This window comes from Carettochelys insculpta, chromosome 9 (genome assembly GCF_033958435.1).
Source record: "Carettochelys insculpta isolate YL-2023 chromosome 9, ASM3395843v1, whole genome shotgun sequence".
In the NCBI taxonomy this organism is placed as follows: Eukaryota; Metazoa; Chordata; order Testudines; family Carettochelyidae; genus Carettochelys; species Carettochelys insculpta.
This window is the reverse complement of record NC_134145.1, coordinates 10056496-10081231: the sequence shown is the minus strand read 5'-3', so window position 1 is coordinate 10081231 and position 24736 is coordinate 10056496. Positions and strand designations below refer to the sequence as shown.

Genomic DNA, 24736 nt, shown 5'->3' with positions numbered 1-24736 from the left:
GATAAAATATAAATAACTATATAGTACTTTACTCTTTGTACTCTATCCACCACTCTTTTGGCTCTTCATTTCTAACTGGTTGGCCACCCCTGCTCTACGCCCTAGACCAGTGATGGGCAACCTAGGTAGGTGAGTGGCCCTCCTTCATCTCTGTGGGCTGCAAGATTGTCATAACCAAGGTGGATAGGGTAGTTTTGCTAACTGTACTTGTGTACCTAGAATTTGCAGGGCTATGACGATTGAACTACAGAAGCAATTTGCATGGTTCTCTCAGTCAATGTTGTGTGCAGTCAGCACACACCGTGCTTTATCTGCCCTTTCTTTACATGCATATCACTTTAGTAATAAAACTAAAACTACATGAATGGAAACCAGGACAATCCGGCAGCCATGCAGGCAAAGGTAAACAAAATGTCTCATGGCTACATAAAGGAACCTCAATGGACTGCATGTGGCCTGTGGGCTGCAGGTGGCCCACCGCTGCCCTGGACTCGATTTGTTAGATAGTGTTTGACTGTGAGCCGGTACCAGTAACTGTTCAAAACGATAAGGTGCAATTACAACACAGAAATGTGCACGCACTTTCCCTGTCTCAGAAATGAGTATGAGTATTTTTAGGCATTCCCGTCTCATTATTTCTCAACCCACAGAAGGAGGGCAGCCTGGGTTAGCAAAGGGCAAAACTGAAGTATATATGTTTGGGATAGTTACTCAGGCAATAAAGAATGAGGAGGAGCTCGGCCATGCAAAATGAAGGACAAGGTCAGGTTAGCTTTCCTCTAATCTCTCCCATCCATGTGTGGAATAAACTTTTTGTTTGCACCAAGGTATGTGTGAACGTGTAGCACAGTAGAAACAAACACTTACAGCTGGGTGGCATTTGAATCTCTTCTGAGTGACCACATAAGCACATTGCTTACAGGGATCCTTTGTGGCTCGTGATCAAGGCCAATGAATTACAAGTGTAAAGGAGGTATACCATTGGGTAAATCAAGGAAACACCACCAGACATCAAAACAAGAGATAATTTAATTGTTTGCAGTGAGATCATCTGCACTGATTGAAGAAATGCACAGAACAGCTACCTGAATATAGAATATCGGAGAAGAAAGTATTCAGGGAAATCATCTGATATAAAACCCATGTCCTTGTTTGTTAAGAGTTTGCTGGTGACCAAGACCAATAAATGCCATCCTTAGGGAATTCTACAGCCTTTATGGCCAACTTTTCTGTGATCAAGAACCCTTTTTGATGTTTTGGTCTCTAACTGTTTCTTGCTTAGTAGTTTCTTCTTCGGGCCAAGACTGTTGAGAGAGGTGGGTGAGCAGACTTCAGCAACATTTGTTATCTGCTGCTGTTTTCTAATCACTGCCATTTAGAGCATAGTATTCCTGGGCATAGGAATGAGATGGCTCTGTTTGCACTGATGAATGATGGCTGTGGCAAGACATCCTCTCCTTGCTCAAGATTCTGTTCAAATTATCAGTGATGTCTGACTTGTATAACCTGAAATGCTACTGACTCATCAACGAGCTCTTACATCAGTGGATGGAGCTGCATTAAAGCTGACTTCCAGTGTTTCCTTCTGATAGATCCCAAAGGTGGACAGATTTTTATCTTTCCCAAGCAGTCTCCTCTTAGTCAATGTTTATGTAAATCTAGAAATTCAATTGCAAAATGCTGTATATTATAGTGCCAACAACATGCTGATCGTCCACAGCTCTTCTTCCTTTCCTCATCTAGCACAGACAACAGTGAATTCCAAGAATCTGAAGGCAATCAGAGTCAGAATAGAAGGAAGTTGGCTTAAATGTATTCTGGTTGAGATGAAGCTGATTTTGCTTGGGAGGGGAAAAGGTGCTGAGTGGTTGACAGGAGTTTGACAACACTCTCAAGGATTACTATTGGATTCATTGCTGCTTCTCCTTCAGTTTTCTTACTGGTTGAAAACTGCCCCTTATCTTGAATGCAGATTTACATCAGAGTAGGTTACCACAACTTGCCCTAGTTGGATAGTAACAGAGAGTAAGCCGTGCTAGTCTATACACTATCAAAACAAAAAGCAGTCAAGTAGCACTTTAAAGACTAGCAAAATAGTTTATTAGGTGAGCTTTCGTGGGACAGACCCACTTCTTCAGACCATAGCCAGACCAGAACAGACTCAATATTTAAGACACAGAGAACCAAAAACAGTAAGCAAGGAGGACAAATCAGAAAAAGATAATCAAGGTGAGCAAATCAGAGAGTGGAGGGTGGGGGGGAAGGTCAAGAATTAGATTGAGCCGAGTCACTGTAGTCACTGAGTCACTATAGGGGCTCGTCTGCATACTTGGCTCTGTCTAATTCTTGACCTTCTCCCTCCCCCACCCCTCCACTCTCTGATTTGCTCACCTTGATTATCTTTTTCTGATTTGTCCTCCTTGCTTACTGTTTTTGGTTCTCTGTGCCTTAAATATTGAGTCTGTTCTGGTCTGGCTATGGTCTGAAGAAGTGGGTCTGTCCCAGGAAAGCTCACCTAATAAACTATTTTGCTAGTCTTTAAAGTGCTACTTGACTGCTTTTTGTTTTGCCCTAGTTGGGTTTGACTGCAAAGATCACACACAAACTGCAATGGCTAAGAACAAAGCGATCAACCTCTTAAATGGATCAAACAACGGGAAGAGAGAACATACTTACAGTTCACTTACTCTGTCATATGTCTAGATCCCTTTTGTTTTCAGTTTTTATTTAATTTTTTCTGACATATACTAACTTCTATTATCACCACAACAGCAATAGATAAAAAATCAGTGCAAAACCCTGTTAGTTTTTCTTGTTGAATACCAGGGTTTATTTCAGTGGACAGAAAAAGAGGGGGAAAAGTATTCAGGAGCTTAATGCTTTGGATTTTGTGTGATACAGAACTCAAAACACAGAGCCATCTCTCAGTTTAAGGAAACGATACATTTCTAATTCCCCCCCAGAACTCTTCATTTGACTAAACAGTTTGCTTTTGTTGACTCTAGAACTATTAGCCTATGAATATTTACATTTAAGAATTGGCCACACCATTTGCAGCACATATGTTCAACTTCATTTTTTTCTGTTTTTAAACTTTGGAATAGTTTCTTGTGTTCTGAAACATTTTATATACAGATTTTAATTTTCTGCCTATTTTAGTATATAAAATATTTTAACGATTGTCTGCTACATGGTGGGCATGAGATTCATCCTTATGTTCAAATGTGCCCGCACTTCAGAACTTGTGTGTGTTCCTGTTTGTTTATTATATGTCTTCCAGAATAACATATGGCCTTCAACAGGCAGTTTTGCACATACAAATAGTCTAATATACTATCATAATACATATGTCTTATGTATTGTATTTTCCTAATAAAAAGTTATTTTGAATATATATGAGGATGATACAAATGTAGGGTGAAAATTTGAGGAAAAATGGATACTTTTTATAAAACCCAGGAATTTTTCAGTCAAAATGGGTTCAAACTAAAAACAAAAGGGCTTACCCATGTCAAATACTTCCTGATCCCAGTCTAGACCTAAAAAGAGGCTAGAGTCCAATTATTTTTTCCATGCTTCATCTTGATATTTACAATCAGTTGGAACACTGTAATTGACATTCAGGGTCAAAGGAAGTACAGGATGATCTTGTAACACTATTTTGGCAGATGAACCTCCATGTGGTTAACTCAAGATAACAGCTTTACTCTTCCATCATCACACAAGCACCTATCAGGTTTATGATGCCCGTCTGCTTATGCATGAATTGTCCTTCCTGGTGCTGTGTGCGTCAAACTTCCTCTCCTCTCATGCTCACTTATTTCCACAATCTCTCTAACAATAATTCTGACTCCCACCATTTTAACCAAATAAAGAAATAGACTTCTAATGATAGGCATCCATTTATTTCTTCTTCCCTATGACTTCTTTTTGTCTGGCTCTTATTATCATGTCATATAAAACATAAATTTTTTTTAAAGATCATCTGGTCATGGTTAATGCTTTTGTTGCCTTATAAAGTGCTCCGCCCCATGCTAAATGGAAGCTTAGATAATAGATGAATAGTGGCAGGATTGAGGGAACCCTGTCCAGGGGAATCTCTGACAAAACCAAACAGGGTGTTAGTGATCTCACAGCCTGTCTGCTCAGTTGGGCTGTGTCTGCACGACAGCCTTTTTTTTTTTGAAATAATGCAACACGCAAAATGTGTATTGACATAGCACCGAGCTATTTAGAAATAGCATTTCCGGGTGCATAGTGCTCTTTCAAAATAGTGCCTTTGGAGCCCATTATCGCCTATTTTGAAATAGGCATTATTCCTCAGGAAATGAGGTTTACTAGAATTGAGATAATGCACCTGCTATTTTAAAGTTATTTTGAAATAACTTGGCTGTGTAGACCTAGCCTTGGAGCAGTTTTGAAGTCTCCTTTGGTGCAAGTCTAAATTAGAAGTTAAACAAAACTCCTTGTGTCATTGTTGCATCAGTAGTTAAGGGTATGTCTTCACTATGGGGAAGATTGATGCTGCTGCGGTTGATCTTCTGGAGTTTGATTTAGTGCATCTGGTAGGCATTGGTACTCCTGCCTCTCACGAGGAGTAAGGGAAGTTGATGGGAGCAATTTGCCCCCATTGACCTCCTGCAGTGGAGGTGGTGCGGAAGCTCAAATTAAGGTATATTGGCTCCAGAAACATGATTAACATAGCTGGAGTTGCATATCTTAATTCGACCTTCCTCTTTCATGTAGAACTGGCTTAAGCTACAGCCCTTCAAAAGTGCTGTGTTGCTCTTTCTAGACTGTAAAAACTCAATCTTAAAACTTCCAAAATGAGCTGCTTTGAAAAGAGGCTACAATCTTGTCTGCATGAGGGCTTTACTATGCATTGACTTGTAGCACACTGGCTAGTCTGCAGTAAACAAACTGCCATGGTAGCATACACACGGACAGTTGTTTCAAGCTGTATAGTTATCTCACCTGGACAGTTGCAGGATGACAATGGATGTGCATTTGGCAGGCTGAAGGGTAGATGGCGTTGCCTCATGACACAGTTATAGATGGCAAAACACTACATGCCTCAGATTATAGCTGCATGCATGGCTTCTAGAGGTTTATTTTTAAACTCTGGTTTTCCTGTGAAGGTTTCTGAGCTATTATCTCTTGAGGCGGCACTGCCTAGTGTTCCAGCTGTGACCCTCATGGCCATCTCCATAGTGATGGATGTGGATGCGTCTTTCAGTGCATGTTGGTGAGTGCTATCTGTACACTTTTGCATCTCCTGAGGTGATGAAGAGATCAAGGATTTCTACTTGCCTCTAAGCAGATGCATGTGGTACGGTGTAATATTCCTCTGTTGATACAATTTTAATTTCAAAGTGTTCAAATTCAGGAGCAAATTGATGAGTTCTGGTTACATGCCAGTATTTAAACAGGGTGCTACATCCAGCCAACTTGACTTGTACAGTGGAGTGCACACTGGTAGACAGATGGATTGGTCATGGAGGGGTGTCAGTATAGTGTGAAAGAGTATTCTGTGCACATGAATGCTAGTCAGCACTAATTCAGTACTTAGTGAACTTACTACACTTTGGAACTCTGTACAAGCTGTAAAAGTTACTATGCTCTAAGGATTTGCATTGTGTAAACAGGGCATTTCAGTGTGCATGACTGCCATCGACTCACTTGTAGACAGCCCTTTGTTAAAATGCACCTACACTGACAGCTTTTCACTTTCTTTGTATATTCACAGTTCCATTTGTTTATGACTTTGTTACTTTCTGGTTTACTCCTGTTACCTGTCTTGGCTAAATGTCACTGTGAGAAAGCGAGTAGGATTTTATTCTGAATTGTATATCATCAACATAACTGTTTGTTAAGTTTCAGCTGTATATAAACTTTGACCTTAGTTACTCATGAAGTCATAAATCAAAGAGCAACACTGGACTTGAAGAATCTGTAGTACTGGTACAGATGTGAGTCAAAACACAGCTTGACTTTCGGGTGTCATGTGGAGTTTGCAGGGCTGACATTTAAAACAAATATCACATTTTTACGTGTAAGCTGACAAAATTTGATATTGTAATTCAGTGACTCATAAGCAGAATCCCAGAATGAAAAGAGACTTAAAGTGACAGAACAGAATTGAACTTAAGTGGAATTGGCAACACGTCACTTACAAGTTACTGAGAGAGAGAAATTACAGTTCCAATAGAAGCCTGCTTTAGGCTGGGATTGTGTTCTGTGTAAGTCAAATTTCCCGTACAATGTTGGGGAGCCAGGAAACTGACCATAGCACCAGCCCTGGTAAGTTTCCTGGCTCCAGTGAATGGAGGGGAGCTGGGAACCAGGTGGTAGCCTGCCTCCCAGCTCACCTCCACTGGCAGAAGCTGGGAAACTGACCAGCAGCAGTCTTGGTCAGTTTCTTGGCTCCCTGCCACTCTGGGAGCCACGAATGACTTCTCCCTGGGTCCTCCCAGCTGGGGGAAGCTGGGGAGATGCCTCAGTGACATGGCTGACTGCCTGCCCGGCTTTTCCCAGGTGGGAGAAGCTGTATAGGCAGACAGTTTCGGCAGCACTGCTTCTCCCAGCTACTGGAAGCTGGAGAGAAGCCACAGCAGTGCAGCTGTCTGCGTGTCTGGCTTCCCCCAGGTGAGGGAAGCTAAGGGACAGAGAGCTGAGGCAGTGCTGGCAGTCGCCAAGTGGCTTAGAGTTGTGCTTAACTCACGTTAATGCAAGTTAAGCATAACGCAGTCGCGCATTTTGGGGGTTTACTGTACTTTCCTAGGCCACCTTAAACTATGAAGTGCTAATGATACCTTTTCAATATTGCTACTTGCCTTTATAATTTTAGGTTTTATTTGATGGTTCAGGTTTTGCACCTAACCCTGACTATCTGAACAATGACTAATTTAATTTTAAATGAAGTCTTAAGTGGTATGATTTCAGTACAGAAGCTCAGCTGTCTGGATCAAACATAGTATTTTTATTGAGATGCTTTGTCTTAATTACTGTAATTTTAGTTGCAAAAGGCAAGCAAACAAACTTGTGCTCTCGTGTGGTAGTGCTACTCAGAACTTCCTTCTCGGAATTTAGACCATTTTCGGAAGTGATTAGATTTACGTCATAACTTCAGAGTTATGAACACCATGGTTAAAAACTGATCAGTCAATCACGCATCCCATTTGGAACTAAAGGAATGGAATCAGGCTGCAGCAGAGGCCATCAAAAACAGCAAAAATGCTGCGGTACAGTGCTATGAGAAATGTAAACTGCTAACATAGAGGAAAGCAGCGCTTTTTTCTGCATTGTAAAGTTTCAAACCTGTATTAAGGCAATGTTCAGCTGTAAACTTTTGAAAGAACCACCATGAAGTTTTGTACAGATGTATTAACATTTCAGAGTTACAAACAGACCTCATTCTAGATTACTGTGACAGGGCTTGATGCACTACTGCAGTGCCTCCTGCTGACTGACTGGAGTTTTAGCTCTTCTAGACAATGCAGTCTCTTCTGGTGGTGTCTTGCTGCTGGCACTTTTTGCTCCAGCGAACCACATCACTCCTAGGATCATGGCATCGTCTTTGTGACACAGCCCTTTGATCTCTGATTGCAGCACTGAGCTGTTGAGGAAGCATGTTGCCTTCACTCTGTAATGTAATCAGTCTACCTGCCTCCTCAAGCTCCAGGGAGTGACTGAAGGTGCTCAGTACTGCTTCTCTTCCTATATGGACCTGCTACATCCTGATGGGCTTTTCCTATAAGCCTTTCTGTAATTGTCTGTTTCCTGCATGGCCTCCCTAGGACTCTGTTAACGTGTGAGAGCCCAGTGTCAGGCAGACACCACATCTCAATTATCAAAACAGTGGTGAGTAACAGAAAAACCCTTTTTCACAGCTGATTGAAGTTCATTCAGTGTGGTGCATGGCAGCCTTAAGGATCCAAGAGAGTACCTGCCTTCATAAGATAAATCTTCAGGGTGTCTGACTAGTTCTCTGTCAATATCCACGTAATTTATTTTGATGCTCACAAGTATTCTTTGGTGAGATGTGCTTCATGTAAAGTTCCATAAGCATAAGATGCATTTAGTATAATTTTAAGTGCAGGGAGAGGGAATCTAATGTTCCGCTTTATGGGACGAATAGACACTTCATTGCCTCTTACTCCCCTTATTTCTGGATTAGGGGAGAGTTCCATTTCCAAAAAAGGAAAATTTTATTACTGAGGGGTGTGTGTGTGTGTGTGTGTGTGTGTGTGTGTGTGTGTGACCCCCCACCAACCCACCCACCTCAATTTGTGCCATGGTGGGTAAATTCTATAGTTTACTTTAAGGTTTCTACCTAAGGCCTTACCTTATTATGAAAAAGTTTTGGAAGAGCCACTATGCTGGGCAGAAGGGATATGACTTAGCTTCAGAGTTCACGTAAAACTCTGTGGAATGTAGAAAGAGAGGCAAAACTAACTACAGGTTGAACCTCTCTATTCCAGCACCATTGGTACCTGAGAAGTGCTGAGCAAGAGAATTTTCCAGACTACGGAAGACAATTGTCTAGGAGTATTACCAACACTTCCACTCTTTTCTGGGCTCTTAGAAGACATTCGGGGTAAATAAGAATTAAATAACAGCACAGGACACTGCAAGCTAGCACTGGTGGCTGTAAACAAACTTTATGAGATCAGGGAAACTTGGAGACACCTCTGATAGGTGGTCGTCCAGCAAACTAAAATCATGCTGGATTACAGATGTTGCTGGACGAAAGAGTGCCAGACTAGACGGGTTCAACCTGTAGTGTTGGAGTATTAGAAAGAGAGATTAATTCCAGAAAGACACAACTGTGTAACAAATCTTTCACACTCACATCTCATGGCACACTTCTGTGATGGACTGCATTAAATAATGAATGTATCAGTTATTTGGCGGTGTATGAGGAGGAGTGATTTCTCAATGGCAATGCCAAGAGTGATGTCTTGCCTGGTGAAGTTGAGCAGTTGAGGAAGTATGTAGGAATTTAAAAGCAAGTGGCATGCTGCAGCAGCATGTGGATTTTAAATAAAACAGAGGACCTGCTTTGATCTGGGACTTGCACTAAATCTCTATTACCAGTCCTCTATGAGTTATTACCATCCTCTAAAAAATTCCACTTAATCTGTTTTAAAGGGACACTGTAAAGGTTATACAAATGGAGATATTTTTAAAGTTAAGGTTTTTTTTTTTCCTTCCCCACCGTTGAGCCCCCAACCACAAGTAAAAATTCTTTCTAGCTTGCCTAGCCAATCTCCCTCTATACAGATTTGTCAGTTTTCATTTCATTTTTTTTGTTTGTATCTCTGTTATATAATCATGCCCATTCACTTTCAGCAGTATTTCCAGTACTGCATTATCTCCAGATCTGAAGAAGTAGGTCTTCCCCAGGAAAGCTCATCACCTAATTAATTATTTTGTTAGCCTTTAAAGTGCTACATCACTGCTTTTTTGTTAAGGTACAGACTAATGCGGCTACCTCTCTATTACGTTAAACGAGACACATTTTGAATAGTAAGATTGAGCGTTAGTTTTGTGATCGGGGATCAGGAAGGTATTTTTTTTTTAAATCCCTTATACTTCCTTGTTTAACAGTCAGATTGGTTGGTGGTTTTGGTTTTGTTTTGCATCAGCGCATCTGCTTTCAATTTTTACTAAAAATTTTAAAAAATGTTTAGATTTGATATGACAGAGCCGATCATCTTAGGTACTTGTATGGTCGTATCTGAGAATGTTGCAGTCCTTATAGTAGGTCTCCCTAGAACAGGGTGCGTAAAGTGGAAGGCGGGCCCCCTCAAAAGGGCATGAAATTTCCTAAGAGGGGGTGGAGAACAATCGGCTGCTGGGTCTCAGGCTTATTCATCTAAGTCAAAATGCTGATAATATATATTACTGTTTTTACATATGTGTATTCACATTTATGTACAGATTAATAAGTTTTTACATTCTACATACTTATTTTCTTACACATACTGAAAGCTTCCCCCTCTATGAACATAACCAAAATTTCAATCAGTTTGGATTACATTAGACAGGCTGGGAGGCCCTGCTAGTTGCAGGGAGGAAAAGTGGAGTCCAACATAAAAAGTTTGCTCCCCACACCCTAGAATGCTTCTGTACCATAGGGCTGTGCTGTTAGCCCCATCTTTCACATGAGTGACTGAAGCACAGAGACATCAAGTGATTTGCTCAGGACGCACACAGGAAGGCTATGGTGAAGCAGGGGCTTCAACCAAGGTTTCCCAAACCCTTTATTAGTATGCTAGGCTCTGATCTGAACTGCTCTTCCTTCCTGTTTTCACATGGCTACCGTCTTGAAAGACACATGCCTTGTCTGGGCTATGTCCAGTTACTTAACTTTTAAGAAATTAACTTGATCTGAATTCTGTTTAAATCAACTTTTACCAATCCATTAATACTTATTTTCTCCCCCCACATTTTTTAGGCATGCACCGGTATTGAAAATATTGATGAAGCTATTACTTTGCTTGAACAAAATAACTGGGATTTAGTGGTAAGTATACCTAAGAAAATGATTTTGTAACACAAGTTATATACTTGCCCATACTGTGACTTTTTATTCCGCTGAATACATAATTCATAGGAGAACCATCCATTGATTGGATCCAAGTATAACTTTTTATTAATAAAATAATTAAAGGTAAACTTTTCTAAAAAGCAACCCGTAGATATAAGACTCTTCAAGGATTTAGACAGAAATAGGAGGTAAAAGAAATAGACAACTTTCTTCAGAGAAGCATTTTTTTTAAAGATCTTAATTTTGCCACTGATATATTTTTTGCTGTTGCCATTTATTTGTATTACAGTAGTGCCTACTGCATCAAGAATCCACTTCCTCTAATCTCCCTCCTCCCTTTCCATTCCCTGCAGGTTTGGTGTTGTCTTTTTACCAGTGTTACTTTGGACAGTCTGTCCAAAATGTCACAATCTATGTTGTAGCAAGAGTCAGTGGGCAGATGAGACAAACATGGCAGTAGGCGGGCAGGCAAGATACCAGAAAAATTAACAAATTGTGTATATTAAGCAGATAAGTTGGCTCATGGCCTACTGAGGCCTTGTGGTCCGATAGTACTCTGTAGGTATTGTAGGAGAGGTTAGTCATAAGGTGGACATAATCATTCTTTGGGGAGTGTCCCTCTTGGTGCTCCACTTTAGGCATCTTGATGCCCTGGGCTTGAAAGCAGTAATTTATAGTAGCATGCCTAGTTGGGCCACTCACACACCTTCATCTATTTCACACCATTGCAAACAGTTACATAATTATATGCAGCCAGCTGTCTCCTGTTCCTTCTGTGCTGCCTTCAGCATGAGTCAGAGCGATCAGCAGTGCCCTCTCTTACCTCAGATAAGGTTTATAGTCAATAGTTCGTAGTAGTTGTGTTAGTTTAGTTGTAGCAAATGCTCCCTTATCCCACTGTCCTACTCTACTTTTTTAATTTTCACACCAAAAATTCCATTTACCTTTCCTGTCTACCCCTACCTCTGTGGCAGACATGCAGCTTTAGCCTCAAATAGGGTTTACCCCTGTTGTTTTCTAAGAGGGTGTCTCTCTCAGGTATGCTGAACTCACCTGGCTTATATGGTGCCTCGCATGCAGATTCTTCTTACTGGTATCTGACAGTGAACCTGTATTTGTTCACTGACTCGTTGATACACATGTTACTCAAAATGCCCACACTACAGAACAGGACAAGAATAGCCAGGGATTTCATACTGAAGCTCCTCATGATGGATAAATCCTTGAGTCAGCCTCTTACCTCAAGTCCAGGTCACCTGCCTGGCCAGTGGGAGACAGGAGCTGCCTCTGAAAAGCTCTGCTTCAACAACAGCTGCGAGAAAAGGCCGCCACAAAGCAGTCAGACATCTCTGCTCTGAAAATCACCTTATAAAAAAAAAAAGTGATCCCCAACTGAAAAATCTATCCTGATGTTGATGGCACCCTGGCAGGCTGCCAGATGGTTATTTTCCTGATCATCTGCAGGTATGGCCACTTGCAGCTGTCCTGTTGGCTCTGGTTCATGATTCCCAGCAAACAGGAGCTGCAGGAAGCATGACACTTTGATGTGTAATCACCTCTCATCTTTGTCACTGGACAAAACCATAATGCCACGCCCACCTATTATGGGGGATGATTTCAAATACTTTCAGGATCTCTTTAAAAAGTTTGCCATTGGGCATGCCTGGCATATGTCCAGGAATTTATATTGGGCTTCTGGTAACTGTGCCAAACAAAATGTCTAGGGATTCAGCAAAGATAACCCTGATGAATAATGATGCTGTTATAGAGCATGCAAAAATAATCTGGCAGACACCAATGATGTCATCACCCTCGTGTAAGGGGTCTGATGAAAAATATTATGGGCCATCAAAAGGTGCTGAATTTGTATTCACACATCCCACACCGAATTCCTTAGTGGTCGATGCAGTCAGTCAAATGGGGAAATGACACCAGTCCCAAATGACTCCATATCATAAGAATTGGAAAAGGCAAGAGCTTTTTGGGCAGAAAGCCTATTCCTCAGCAGTACTTCAGTTCTCCATAGCCAACTATGCAGCCCTGCTGGCTAAGTCTACATTCAATCTGTTCTCCAAAATGTCATAATTTATTAAAAATGTATCACATGACAAAAAAAAAGTATTATAAGAACAAAATTTCCCTAAGTGTCATGATGGCTGTACAGCCCTCCCTTGACTCTGCAGATGTGGCAGCACAATCCAGCATGACATCCATGGTCATGCACCATGCATCCTGATTCATTGCTTCATGTTCTCAAGGGAGGTCCAGGCAGTGATTGAACCTTTCAAGGTTCAAAACCTGTTTGCAGATGAAACCAATGTGTCTTTATGTACCTTAAAAGACTCCAGGAGGACTTTAAACCCTTAGCATCAGAGACAATGTGGTTTTGGAACTGGTACACCACCACCAATACTGAGATATTGGCATCCTATCTGCTGGGATATCAGAATGCAACAGAAGATGTACTAAGCAAGGATTTCTTACAAGCCTATGAGTGGGTGATGGCGCCTTTGAATTCTCAAATCTGTCAATCTATAGTTCCCCACTATAGATCTGTTTTGCAACATCTCAGAATGCCAAATGCCCACAATATTGCTTCATAAAATGGGAGGCACCACTGATGTATGCATTTCCTCCAACCCTACTTCTAAGCTGATCACAAGATCAAGCATGACAAATCCAGGGTTATTCTTATGGTACCATATGGCTGTCACAAATGTGGTTCCCATACTTGTGTCAGATGGCAGCGAAAGTACCTCAAATCCTTCCCCTAGTACTTCACTGTCTGTCACATGGTACAGGACACATCCATCATCTTACCTTTGCAATATTCCACCTCAAGGCCTGGTTACTCCATGACTTGACTGGTGTCAAGAAATCTGGTTCTGAAGAAGTAAAAGATATATTAATGAACAGTTGGAAATTAAGTACAGGTTGAACCTCTATAATCTGGAACTCATTCATCTGGCAATTTCCATAATGTGGCATGATTTTATTTAGCCGGATGACCACTTATCATGGGTGTGGCCAAGTTTTCCATAGTCCCATGATGTTTGTTTCGAGCCACCAGTCCTGGTTCTCAGTGTTCTGTGCTGTTATTTAAATGTAATTTAACCCTAAATGTCTTCTCAGAGCCCAATAAATAATGGAAGTGTTGGTCATGTGCTAGAAAATGCTGACCTCCCTTAGTCTGGCAAATTCTCTCATCTGGCACCAGTCAGATTGCAAGGGTGCTGGATGAGAGAGGCTCAAGCTGTAGAGGACAGACATATTCATAAGTGGAAATTATTCTGCATGTGGTGCCAAAATAAGCAGATCTCACCACAGTTGCACTCTCTACTGAGGATCCTGAACTATATAGTAGGACTGAAAAGATTGGGGCTATCTACAACCTCCACTGGGCTGCTTTTGACTCCTATGACAGGGCAGATGGGGGTCACTGTATTTGCTCATCTAATGATTAAACACTTCCTTAGAGGCTTTTAAAACACTTTTCTCACAATGAGAATCCCTACTTCCATGTGGGACCTTGCTCTTGTTCTACCTGGACTCATAGGGAAACCATTTGACCTCCTTGCAACCTGTTCTTTTTTGCCCCTTTTCATGAAGATGGCTTTCCTCATTGCCAGCGCGTGGGCCAGATGCATGGGAAAATAAGATGCCCTAATGGCATGCCTGCCTTATACAACATTCTGTAAAGATAAAGTAATTTTATGACTGCATCCCAAATTCATACCCAAAGTTGCCCTCCCCTTTCATTTAAACCACCCTGTTTGCTTTACCTGTATTTTCCTAAGCCACATGCAGACTGGAGGGAGGCTGTACTCCATGTATTGGATGTTCGCAGAGCATTCACTTTCTACATTGAAAGAGCAAAAACATTTAGAAAATCATCTGGACTGTTGGTTTTCATAACAGAATGGTTGATGCCTCAGCCCACCCTAAGACTATCCAGATGGATATTGGGATGTATCCATTTGTGCTACCAAAAGAACAATCTGTGACCTCCATTGGGAGTTTACACACATGCCACTGGAGCATCTGTGACCTGTCTCACCAATGTGCTTATCACTAACATTTGTAAACCAGCTACCTGGGCCTCAGGCCATACTTTCACTAAATATTATGCTTTAGAACAGCAATCAGCATCAGATTCTCACTATGATGTTATGGTGTTATCTACTGCCAATAGGTCAACTCTGAAGTTCCTCCTTTCCAGTCACCTAATGTGGAGCATCCACAGGGACATTCCTTGAAGAAGAAAAAAGGCCTATTTGCGTTGTGCAGTAACTGATTTTCTTTAAGATGGTTGTCCATGTGAGTGCTCCAATATCCTTTCTCCGCCTTTCTACTTCAGTGTTTGAGGCAGATTCTCTGAAGCTGTGTCTACATATGCTCCCTCCTTTCAGAAGGGGCATGCTAATGAGGCAGTTTGGAAGGTGCTAAAGATGCGCTGACATGAATATGCAGCACCTCATTAGCATAATGGCAGCCAAGCACGATTCAAACGTGCTGCCTTCGGAATGCACGCCACCTGTGTAGATGGGGGGCCTTTTGAAATGACCCCCCCCCCCCCCCGACTTCAAAAGCCCCTTTTTTTCTATTTGGTATCCCTTCCAGTGTAACACTTCTAGTATAGACAACCTCTTACTGGTAGGCAGATTAGGAAGTAGGATCTTTTGTGTTCAGTTTCCTAACTTCTGCAATATGATCTTGTTCATAGAAAATGTGATAAACATTCTAAAATAGAACTTACTCATTTTGAAATATTTTCCCCCCACTGGTAATGATAGAAGTTGTAGTGAATGCACTAAGAAAAAAAAAAAGCATCTAGCTCTAGAAAGACTACAATTTCATCCATGTATAGTGGGTTCATTTTTCTCAGTCCACATCGCTATTTCAGAATAAATGTACTGTTCATAAATTTCAAAAACTTAAAAATTGGTGGTGATCTTTATTTCAAAAGTACATTTTAAAAGTGGACCTTTCTAAATGCAGAAATATGTGCTTTGCTGCTGTATTTAAATTCTTTTATACCTTCTGCTGGCAGTGGTTCAAAGCACAGCGTAATTGCAGTAAAAACAGTGGTTTGCGCACCTGTAAATGTGATGACTTGCTGTTCCTCTCTTTCACGACTTCCAAGAATCAGCTGAGAAACTGTTCTGTGCTCTGGGAAAGAAAAAAATATGGGGCTTTTAACACCTGTTTTTATATTGCTTAAGTTTTCCACCTGTAGTATTTTTATGGAAAACTTGATAGTATTTCTCTTTGCAGTTTTTCTTTTGAACAGTATCCCTTTTAATAATTGACTTTGTAGGACAGTCAGATAAATATTGTATATATTGGATTGTGTGTTTTTTACCATTTTTAAAAGAAAAACTTAGACTTTTTACAGAGAATGAATTAAAAGATCTGAGTTGGAAAAGATGAACTTTGATTTTGTAGCTTTTTCTTTTTTTTTAAACTCTGTGGTTCCAGTTATGAGTGGGATTCCTAGGTGAAAAATTGGCATTTTTCTTGTTGCCAGTTATCAGCAATCTTTATGTGTAAATTTTATTGCTCTCTGGATTGGCCTTTGTTTAACCTTTTTGTTAAGAGCATAAATAACCCTTTAAATGGCTTTTAGACAGACTGCTGGAGCTGTGCCCTGTTATAATGTATTTTTTTTTTCAGTTGGAGGATATATATAGTTTCAAGCCATTTTAATCCTGTGAAATGGAAGATGATGGCTGGATGTTCTTCATAGACTTATTTGTTGGAATAATAAAGCCTAACCCCCATGTAGTACTTTCCATTAGCAGACAATTTAACACAAAAGAGCTTGATGCTCAGTTGAAGATCAACAAATAACAAGCAGTCCTGTAGCACTTTAAAGACTACAAATTTATTAGGTAATGAGCTTTTGTGGGTAAGACCCACTTCTTCTGGTTATTATAGTAGATGGAGCTAATGTTTGATGGAGCTCTAGTTAAATCAAAAGAAGAATCATTCTGAAATAAGAGCCTAACTCTTATCCTGTACATTTATTTCTTTATTTCATTTCTATATTTGAAATTTAAAAAGGGATACCTACATTAGGAACAACAAATTCTTTGAAGATCCCTTTTGTAGAAGGCAGTTGCATAAGGTGATTAAAGCTGATAGACTTGTGAGGACTGCTGTCTTTTTTTCTACCGATTGCAGCTATAGGAGGTGCTATATTACATGCACTTGTGTAGTCTTTCTTTTTTATAGTTGGTTGCCAGTAGAGATTTCTGCTGACAGTTGCTGCTTTCTGATGTATTTTTCTTTTTGGAAATTTATCAGAGTGCCTCAATTTCTATCCTTTAAAAATGTAAATACATAAAAGCAGTAGTGCCTTGGAGCTGTTTTTCTGATGGCTGTTACCTCCAAATAGTCTTAGGTCATGCTGGAACTTGTAACAATTTGTGAAGCTAAGTATCCCACTGAGCCTTCATTTCTCAGATTACTGGGGCTTGATTTTTGCAATTATCAGGTTGATTAGTTACATTCTGCCTTCCTAATTTGCCTATGCAGTTTAAGATTAACACAGGATTCTGCTGAAGAGTGGGACAGAGTAGCTGTGTGGTATTAAGCAGCTGCCACATTCCCCAGCTGGCTCCACTTCTGTGGTTGGTGCAGTGGTGTGTGAGTTTATATATTGTGGTTATGAGATCGAAGTGGTGTAAGTTAATTCTTCGACACCCTTCCTTGCCCTAAAGGAAACTGTTCTTCAGATTCTGCGAACCTCTAAGCAACTTTTTTGAACTTTAAACACCCAAACAGAAACTCTGTTTTGAAAATGTTTATGTGCTTAGAATGTCATTGCTGTATGGTATGTTTTTGACAATATTCAGTGTTGGAGTAGGCTGGGCGTGAAGGCTTTATTTTATCTAAATTTGGGATTTTCACTTTCTTGTTGCATTCAGGTCTTGATTCTTGTACAGCAGGCTGTTTGACAACAGGCTTTTAAATCATGGTGTTATGAGCTTAGATTAATTTAAGAAACTTCTAATTTTTTTTTCTGTACCCCCTACCATGACATGTAGCATCTCTCTCCCTGACTCTGGGCTGTTCCTTCCGTATGCAGCAGCTGGCCCATTAGAAACTCGATTTTTGTTAACCTTTCATAGATTCTTTCCTGTGCTGCAGCACCAGTTGGTTCTCTTTGAAGTTAGTTGCAGCAGCTTTTACTTCCCTATTCTTCTGTGAAACAGGGTGAATGAAGCCCACTATTTAATAATTTTTTATTGAAAATTGTTAATTAGATGTTAATTTTTTAGTTCTTTACTTTGCTCCCACTTCATAATCTTAAATAAAAAATCCACTTTAGCATTTGGTTTTTTTAATTCCTAGTTTTCAGAAGAATTTTAGATATTTTTATAAAGGTCTTTTTTTAAAAAAAAAAAGTTTCACACAGAAATTCTCATAAGTATTGTAAAAGATAAGTCCCAGGGCTTCATTAACTTCTTTAGAACAGCATAAAGACCCAGTCAACAGGGATGACAGGCCTTGGGGCATCAAACTGAAGGGACAGGATCTTGGGTAGTTCACCCTTAGCCCTTTTGACGCTGCCCACCCTGCCAGCCCTCAGAGCAGTGCTCTAGTGTTGTCAAGTCAAAGGGGTCTGGGGCTGTGGTCACCCCCACTGCTGTAGTAGCAGCAGCGGTGGCTGGGCACTCTAGGTCACTTTGGATCTCTGGGCCCCTGTGCATTTGCACTCCTAACCCCACTCTGTTGGCAGGCTTGGACCTAGTGCTATATTTGCAGCCAGCACTACTTTCTGGTATATTGTAATTTCCCCCAGCCAGAAAGTGAAAATGCTTGGGCCTGTCTAGGCTTTTAATCAGATTACACTTCTCCGTCATGGTTTGATGTCAGTGGGACATGTGCTTCTAAATTTTGTCTGAATGTGGGTTTAGCAAAGTGCTCAAATCCTAAAAAAAGAAATGCTGGAACATACCCATAAGTGATAATATTGGAAGTACTGGAACACTGTTCCAGATCCCCCCAAAAGTGCCAAAATGGACTTTGGGAGAGTTTCAGCATCACCTTGTCGTGATTTGAGTAGCCTTCACTTCTGGCTCTTATGTTGGAAAATTTTGGCCTATAGATAATAAAAACAACCAACCAATAAAAAAACAGAATACCTTGCTATGACAGTCTGCTCAGACATCAGTTTCCAGCAGTTCATCAGCGCCACTGCTGTTTCAACCAAGTCTCTACTTTTTTGTCCCTTTTGAATTATGAGTTAAAGGAAAGTGTAATTTCCAACTGTCAGCTCTTCTCTACCCAACCATCGCGTCACCCATAACCTCCTTAACTCTCTGCTACTAACTCAGTCTGGCCTGGCATGAATAACTAATATTCCAACTCATGGTTTATTGTTTACCTGATATCCAAAATGTACAAATCTTTCCATTTGTTAGGCTGGGATTGAAATCTGTGTAAATCGGTTTGTCTTGCTGTACTGTTTCTATATTGAGTAAATTTTGGATGTAATGACTTGTTAGGTCAGTCCTCCTTGTGTAGGTCATAGAAATATGATGTCATAGTCCCCTGATCTGATAGGAGTAGGTTTCACTGTCCACTTTTTTCCTAAGGCTAATGAGCTTTGAACTGTTTGGATTTGATATCAGAGTAGTTCTTCTTATCCTTTTCAGCCAAGTCTGTCTAAGTAGTTTCTGATTGTCCTGATTTGAAATCTGTTTTCATTGTTCTAGGAACCATTGGTTCATAGCACTTGATTCCCCAATACTAACTGCAGCCCATCTAATAATGATACCCTTACACCAGTTCTCCCAGGTAGCAGACTTCGAGAAGTAGACACATTGGAGGGTAGGAATAGGGTCCAGAGTGACCTAGACAAATGTTAGGACTGGGTCAAAAGAAATCTGGTGAGGTTCAACAAGGACAAGTACAGAGTCCTGCACTTGGAATGGAAGAATCACAAGTCTATAGTGTGTCCATGTAGCCAAGAAGGCTAATGGCATATTGGGATGCATTAGGAGGAGTATTTCCAAGCAGATCTAGAGAAGTTATTATTCCCCTTTATTTGGCACTGGTGTGGCTACATCAAGAGTATTGCATCCAGTTTTGGGCTCCCCAGTATAGAAAAGATATGGATGCATTGTAGAGGGTCCAGTGAAGGGCAACCAAAATGATTAGGGAGCTGGGATCAATGTGCCTATAGTATTCCCTCCTCACACAGCAGGAGTGTATAAACCAGAAAGGGTACCACTTGATAGTTATACAAATCCTTGTGGACCACAGAAGTTGATTTTATGAATGTCAGTGTGGTCTGCACTATATAAGTTCTTGATGCCAACATTTTTTCCTTATCTGAGTCTGTGTTCTTGGACAAGATGTTCCTACCAAATGAGGTTGTCCTTAAATGGCTTTACTGTCCCTGTAGGGGACCCTGCATACCCCCTTTGGCTGTGGTTTGTGAAACTGTACCCTTATTTCAGAGACCCTGGCAAAAGAGTGTTTAATTTATACTCAGCAGATGCAGCAATGTTGTTGATGATACTTTAGGCAAATTGAAATCCCTTTGTCAATATATACAGACCCATTTGGATGTCAGCATCCTCAGTGCTATCTATAGTAGTGTTGCTTACTATGCTTTTCACAGCCTGTGAAATCAGAGGTGAGCCATTTCCTCCAAATGGACCTATGACAGTGAGTGGGTGATGCATTTTTCCTGACTGAGTTTACTAAAGCACCTTGCACAGCTGGATGCACCTGGGCAACAGAATTTAGGGATGCTTGTGCTTCCATATTAAGGTCTTGCTTATTCCAATAGAAGAGGAGGAATATTGCCTCTGTGAATGTGCTGGGGAGCGGGTGGAGGAAGAGAGAGAATTGCTTAACTTTAATGAGGAAGGTGTTGATACAAATGCAAAATGCAAGTTTCTAACTCTCTTGGTTATGGTGAAAAGTTTGAAAACAGGCTCACATTAAATGCTCCAAAGCTGGAAGAGTAACAAAAATAATCCAAAATATTTGTGTGGCTTAAAATCATATATAAAATAAATAAATATATAAATATGATATAAAAAAAAATCTCATGGAGCTTGACCATGATTTTTGTGGGTTTGGGATTGGTAATACGGAAGAATCTCGGCATTATGAACACCCTGTAAATTGAGGTTGTTCTTGATTCTGAACAAAATGTTACAGTTTTTTCAAAAGCTTGCAACTGAATATTGAGTTAATACCGCTTGAAACTTTACTATGAAAAACAAAAATGCTGCTTTCCCTTTTTATTTTTAGTAGCTTACATTTAACACAGTTTTGTACTGTATTGGTGTATTTATATTTACATATAATAATTTGGTGTGCTCTTCTGGTTCCAGATGAGGTATGTGGCTGATGATTCAGTTTGTAACTCTCGTAAATTTGAAGTTCTATTGTACTGCATTATCAATGTCTCTTGAGTCATCCGCCTTTTGTAAATTGAAGGTCTTACTGTAAAGTGTACGATCTAATATGAAATATGTTTGTGCAGTGATGAGTTAAAAATATATAAACAATCCCTATATTCAGTACCTGCCCCCTCGCCCAATTCCTTTACTTTTATTTTCAGCCCATAACAAAGTTCTCATCATTACAAGCCTATCTGGTATGTTTGTGTGAGTCTCGATATTTATGCTGTGTTGTGTAGTAATATACTCAGATTTAATGAGCAGCTTGGAGAGAGCTCTGAGTCAACATTGTGACACTGTTGCAAAAAAAGCAAATGTCGTTCTGGGATGTATTATCAGGAGTGTTGTAAGTAAAATACAAGCAGTAATTCTTAAGTGGTACTCTGCACTGATTAGGCCTCAGTATTGTATAATGGAGTATTGTGACCAGTTCTGGGAGCCACGTTTCAGGAAAGATGTGGACAAATTGGAAAAAATCTAGAGAAGAGCAACAAAAATGATCAAAGTCTGGGAAATATGACCTAGACGGGATTAATGAAAGAACTGAGTTTGTTTAGTGTGGGGAAAAAAGGAGCCTGAGAGGGAACATAATAGCAGTTTTCAAGTACTTGAAAGGAGGAGGCAGCAGAAATTGTTCTCTTTAACATCTGATGATAAGACAAAAGAAACAATGGGCTTAAATTGCAGCATGGGAGGTTTAAGCTGAACATTATGAAACAAATTCCTAATTGTCAGGGTGATTTAGCTCTGGAATAAATGACCTACGTAGATAATTGAATCTCCAATATTAAAGATTTTTAAGAGCAGGTTGGACAAACGATGACCACAGAAAGACTAGGTGGTTTTTTGATCCTGCCATGAGTGCAGTAGACTGGACTTGATGACTTTTTGAGATGTCTTCCCGTTCTGTAATTCTATGATAATGTAATGGTTTCAGTCCTAGACTCCAAATCAGGAGTTTCTGGGTTGTAAGCCTAGTTCTTCGAATGATTTTTCACCTCACTATTTCAGTTTTCCGGTATGTAATCTGCTTTCCGAATATCTTTACTGTTAGAGTGCCATCAATCATGATTAAGACCTCTGACTGCAACCACAAAATAAATAACTAGATCAGATGCTAGTCACAGAGAGGTATTTTATTTTTGCAATTTGAGCACACAGTTTATCTCCAAGTTCTTTGTTGCTTTGAAGAAAGGATATTGTAGAGTACTAGGACTGGAAGGGACCTTGAGAGTCCATCGAGTCCAGCCCCTTGCTCCAATGGCAGGACCAAGTACTGTCTAAACCATCCCTGATATACATCTGTCTAACCTGTTCTTAAATATCTCCAGCGATGGAGATTCCACAACCTCCCTTGGCAATTTATTCCACTGTTTGACCACCCTGACAGTTAGGAGCTTTTTCCTAATGTACAACCTAAACCTCCCTTGCTGCAGTTTAAGTCCATTGCCCCTTGTTCTATCCTCAGAGGCCAAAAAGAACAAGTTTTGTGCCTCCTGCTTATGACACCCTTTCAGATACCTGACAACCGCTATCATGTCCCCCCTCAATCTTCTCTTTTCCAAACTAAACAAACCCAGTTCTCTGAGCCTTTCTTCATAGGTCACATTCTCTAGACCTTTAATCATTCTTGTTGCTCTTTTCTGGACCCTCTCTAATTTCTCCACATATTTCTTGAACGGCAGTGTCCAGAACTGGACACAATACTCCAGCTGAGGCCTAACCAGTGCAGAGTAGAGCGGAAGAATGACTTCTCGTGTCTTGTTCACAACACACCTGTTAATGCATCCCAGAATCATGTTTGTGTTTTTTTTTTTTTTTTTTGCAACAGCATCGCACTGTTGACTCATATATTTAGCTTGTGGTCCACTGTAACCCCTAGATCCTGTTCTGCTGTAGTCATTCCTAGACAGTTTCTCCCCATTCTGTGTGTGTGAAACTGTTCCTTCCCAAGTGGAGCACTTTGCATTTGTCCTTATTAAACTTCATATACACATTCTTTATGCAAATAAAGACATTTTGTGCATTGGATATAGTATATTGGTTTAGATTCTTGGTTAATTTTCCATTGCAATTTTTTCTTAACTACTATCTCATCCAACCAGAGCAAGGCAGAATCCCTAAGAGGTTATTTTCATTAATTGTTTGGGAGTTTATTGAAGTCAAGTTTGATTTTCTTCTCTCCCCCTCCCACCCCCCACAATGCAACATTTTCCCGTTTCCCCGGAAGGATGTTAAGGAACACCTCTGCAAGTATAGAGGTGGACTCCAGCTTTCTTGTAAGGCAGCAGTGGGCAAGATGGTGTCAATTGTGTCATCAAACAAACCAAAACACCCTTGTGGGCACTGCCTCCAGGAATTTTGGCCAATAGGAGTTGCTGAATCTGTGCTAGGAGTGGGGGCAGTGTGCAGGAAGCCCTTAGTCCTCTTCCCCAGGGCTGCAGGGATGTGTCGTCTGCTTCCAGGAGTGTTGCAGGGCCTGTGCAGGCGTGGAGCCTGCCTTAGTCCCACTGTACCACCAGATTTTTAGCTGAGTCAAAGGCCTTTAAGACCAGGTGATGTCAGCCACTGTTGAATTGTTATATATAACTATACAAACTTTCTTAAATTAAAGGAAGCCACAAAAGTTAGTGAAATATTTTTTCGTCCCTTCTATCCTCCTTTCTCCCTCATCTTCCCTCTTACTGCTTTTCTCCATCCTGCTGATAGTCAGATCAGAAAGATTCTTTCCCTCAGAAGAATGGCAATGTATGTTTGTTTACAGTGTGTTTCAAAAGCAGATGTGACGTTCTCTCAAAAACTGAAAAAAAAATGCTAGTTATTCTGAGGATGAGAATTTTGCTGGCCTATAAAAAGGGAAGGGAAAGGACTAGAAGGAAGTTTCATGTAAAACAGTTAAGATCTCAGCAGTTCTAGATCCCCCTTTTATTTGTTTATTGGTACTTCTCCCCCCATTGTGTGAAATTTGCAGATTTTCTTATTTCAGCTGAAGAACTAATTTTTCATCTCACCGTATGAGGGAAAGAGGAAGGGAGTGATGGAATGGGGGAGGAAAGTAAATAAATATCCTCAGCTGGGAGAACACTTATAGGTATAGCTGAACTGAGCAAAGTGTCCACCGACTTGGTTGTGAATGAACACCCTTCTCCTTCCTGGTGAAGGTATAATATGCCTTTGCTATCTTAAAATTGAGTCCATATTTTCCACCCCCCTCAAATCTCATAATTTATTGACAGTTTTTCAGTGTCTGTCAGTTTCCTAGATACCAAAATGATTATCTTCTGCATGAAATATTTAACTACCTATCATGTAGAAGCAGTCAAACTTACAAACACCAGAGTTAGGAACCGACTGGTCCAAACACCTCATTTGAAATCGAAAGTATACAATCAGGCAGCAGCAAAACAAAACAAAGCAAAAAAAAAAAAAAGGCGAATACAGAATACTATTGTGTGAAATGTGGCCGACTAAAAATAAAGGGAAAGCTTTTTTATTTAAGAAAGGTTTGACAAGGTATGTCAGAGTTTCTGCGTTTTGTTTCATTTACGTTAACGTGGTTAAAAACAGCATTTTTCTTCTGCATGGTAAAGTAACAAAGCTGTATTAGGTCAGTGTTTAGTTGAAAATTTTTAAAGAACAGCCATAATGTTTTGTTCAGATTTACAAACATTTCACAGTTACTAACAACCTCCATTCCTAAGTTGTTTGTAAGTCTGAGGTTCTCCTGTACAAGCTTTTTGTAACCCTGATTCAAATG

At 40.3% G+C, this 24736-nt stretch overlaps 1 protein-coding gene across 1 annotated transcript in view; it reads left to right on the top strand.

Moving 5' to 3' along the window:
- FAF1 (Fas associated factor 1) overlaps positions 1–24736 on the top strand; it is a 283789-nt gene that overhangs the window by 20440 nt on the left and 238613 nt on the right. Inside the window, exon 2 of the mRNA XM_075002704.1 lies at positions 10460–10528. Coding sequence (XP_074858805.1) covers positions 10460–10528 — 69 coding nt within the window. The remainder of the gene's footprint in view (positions 1–10459; positions 10529–24736) is intronic.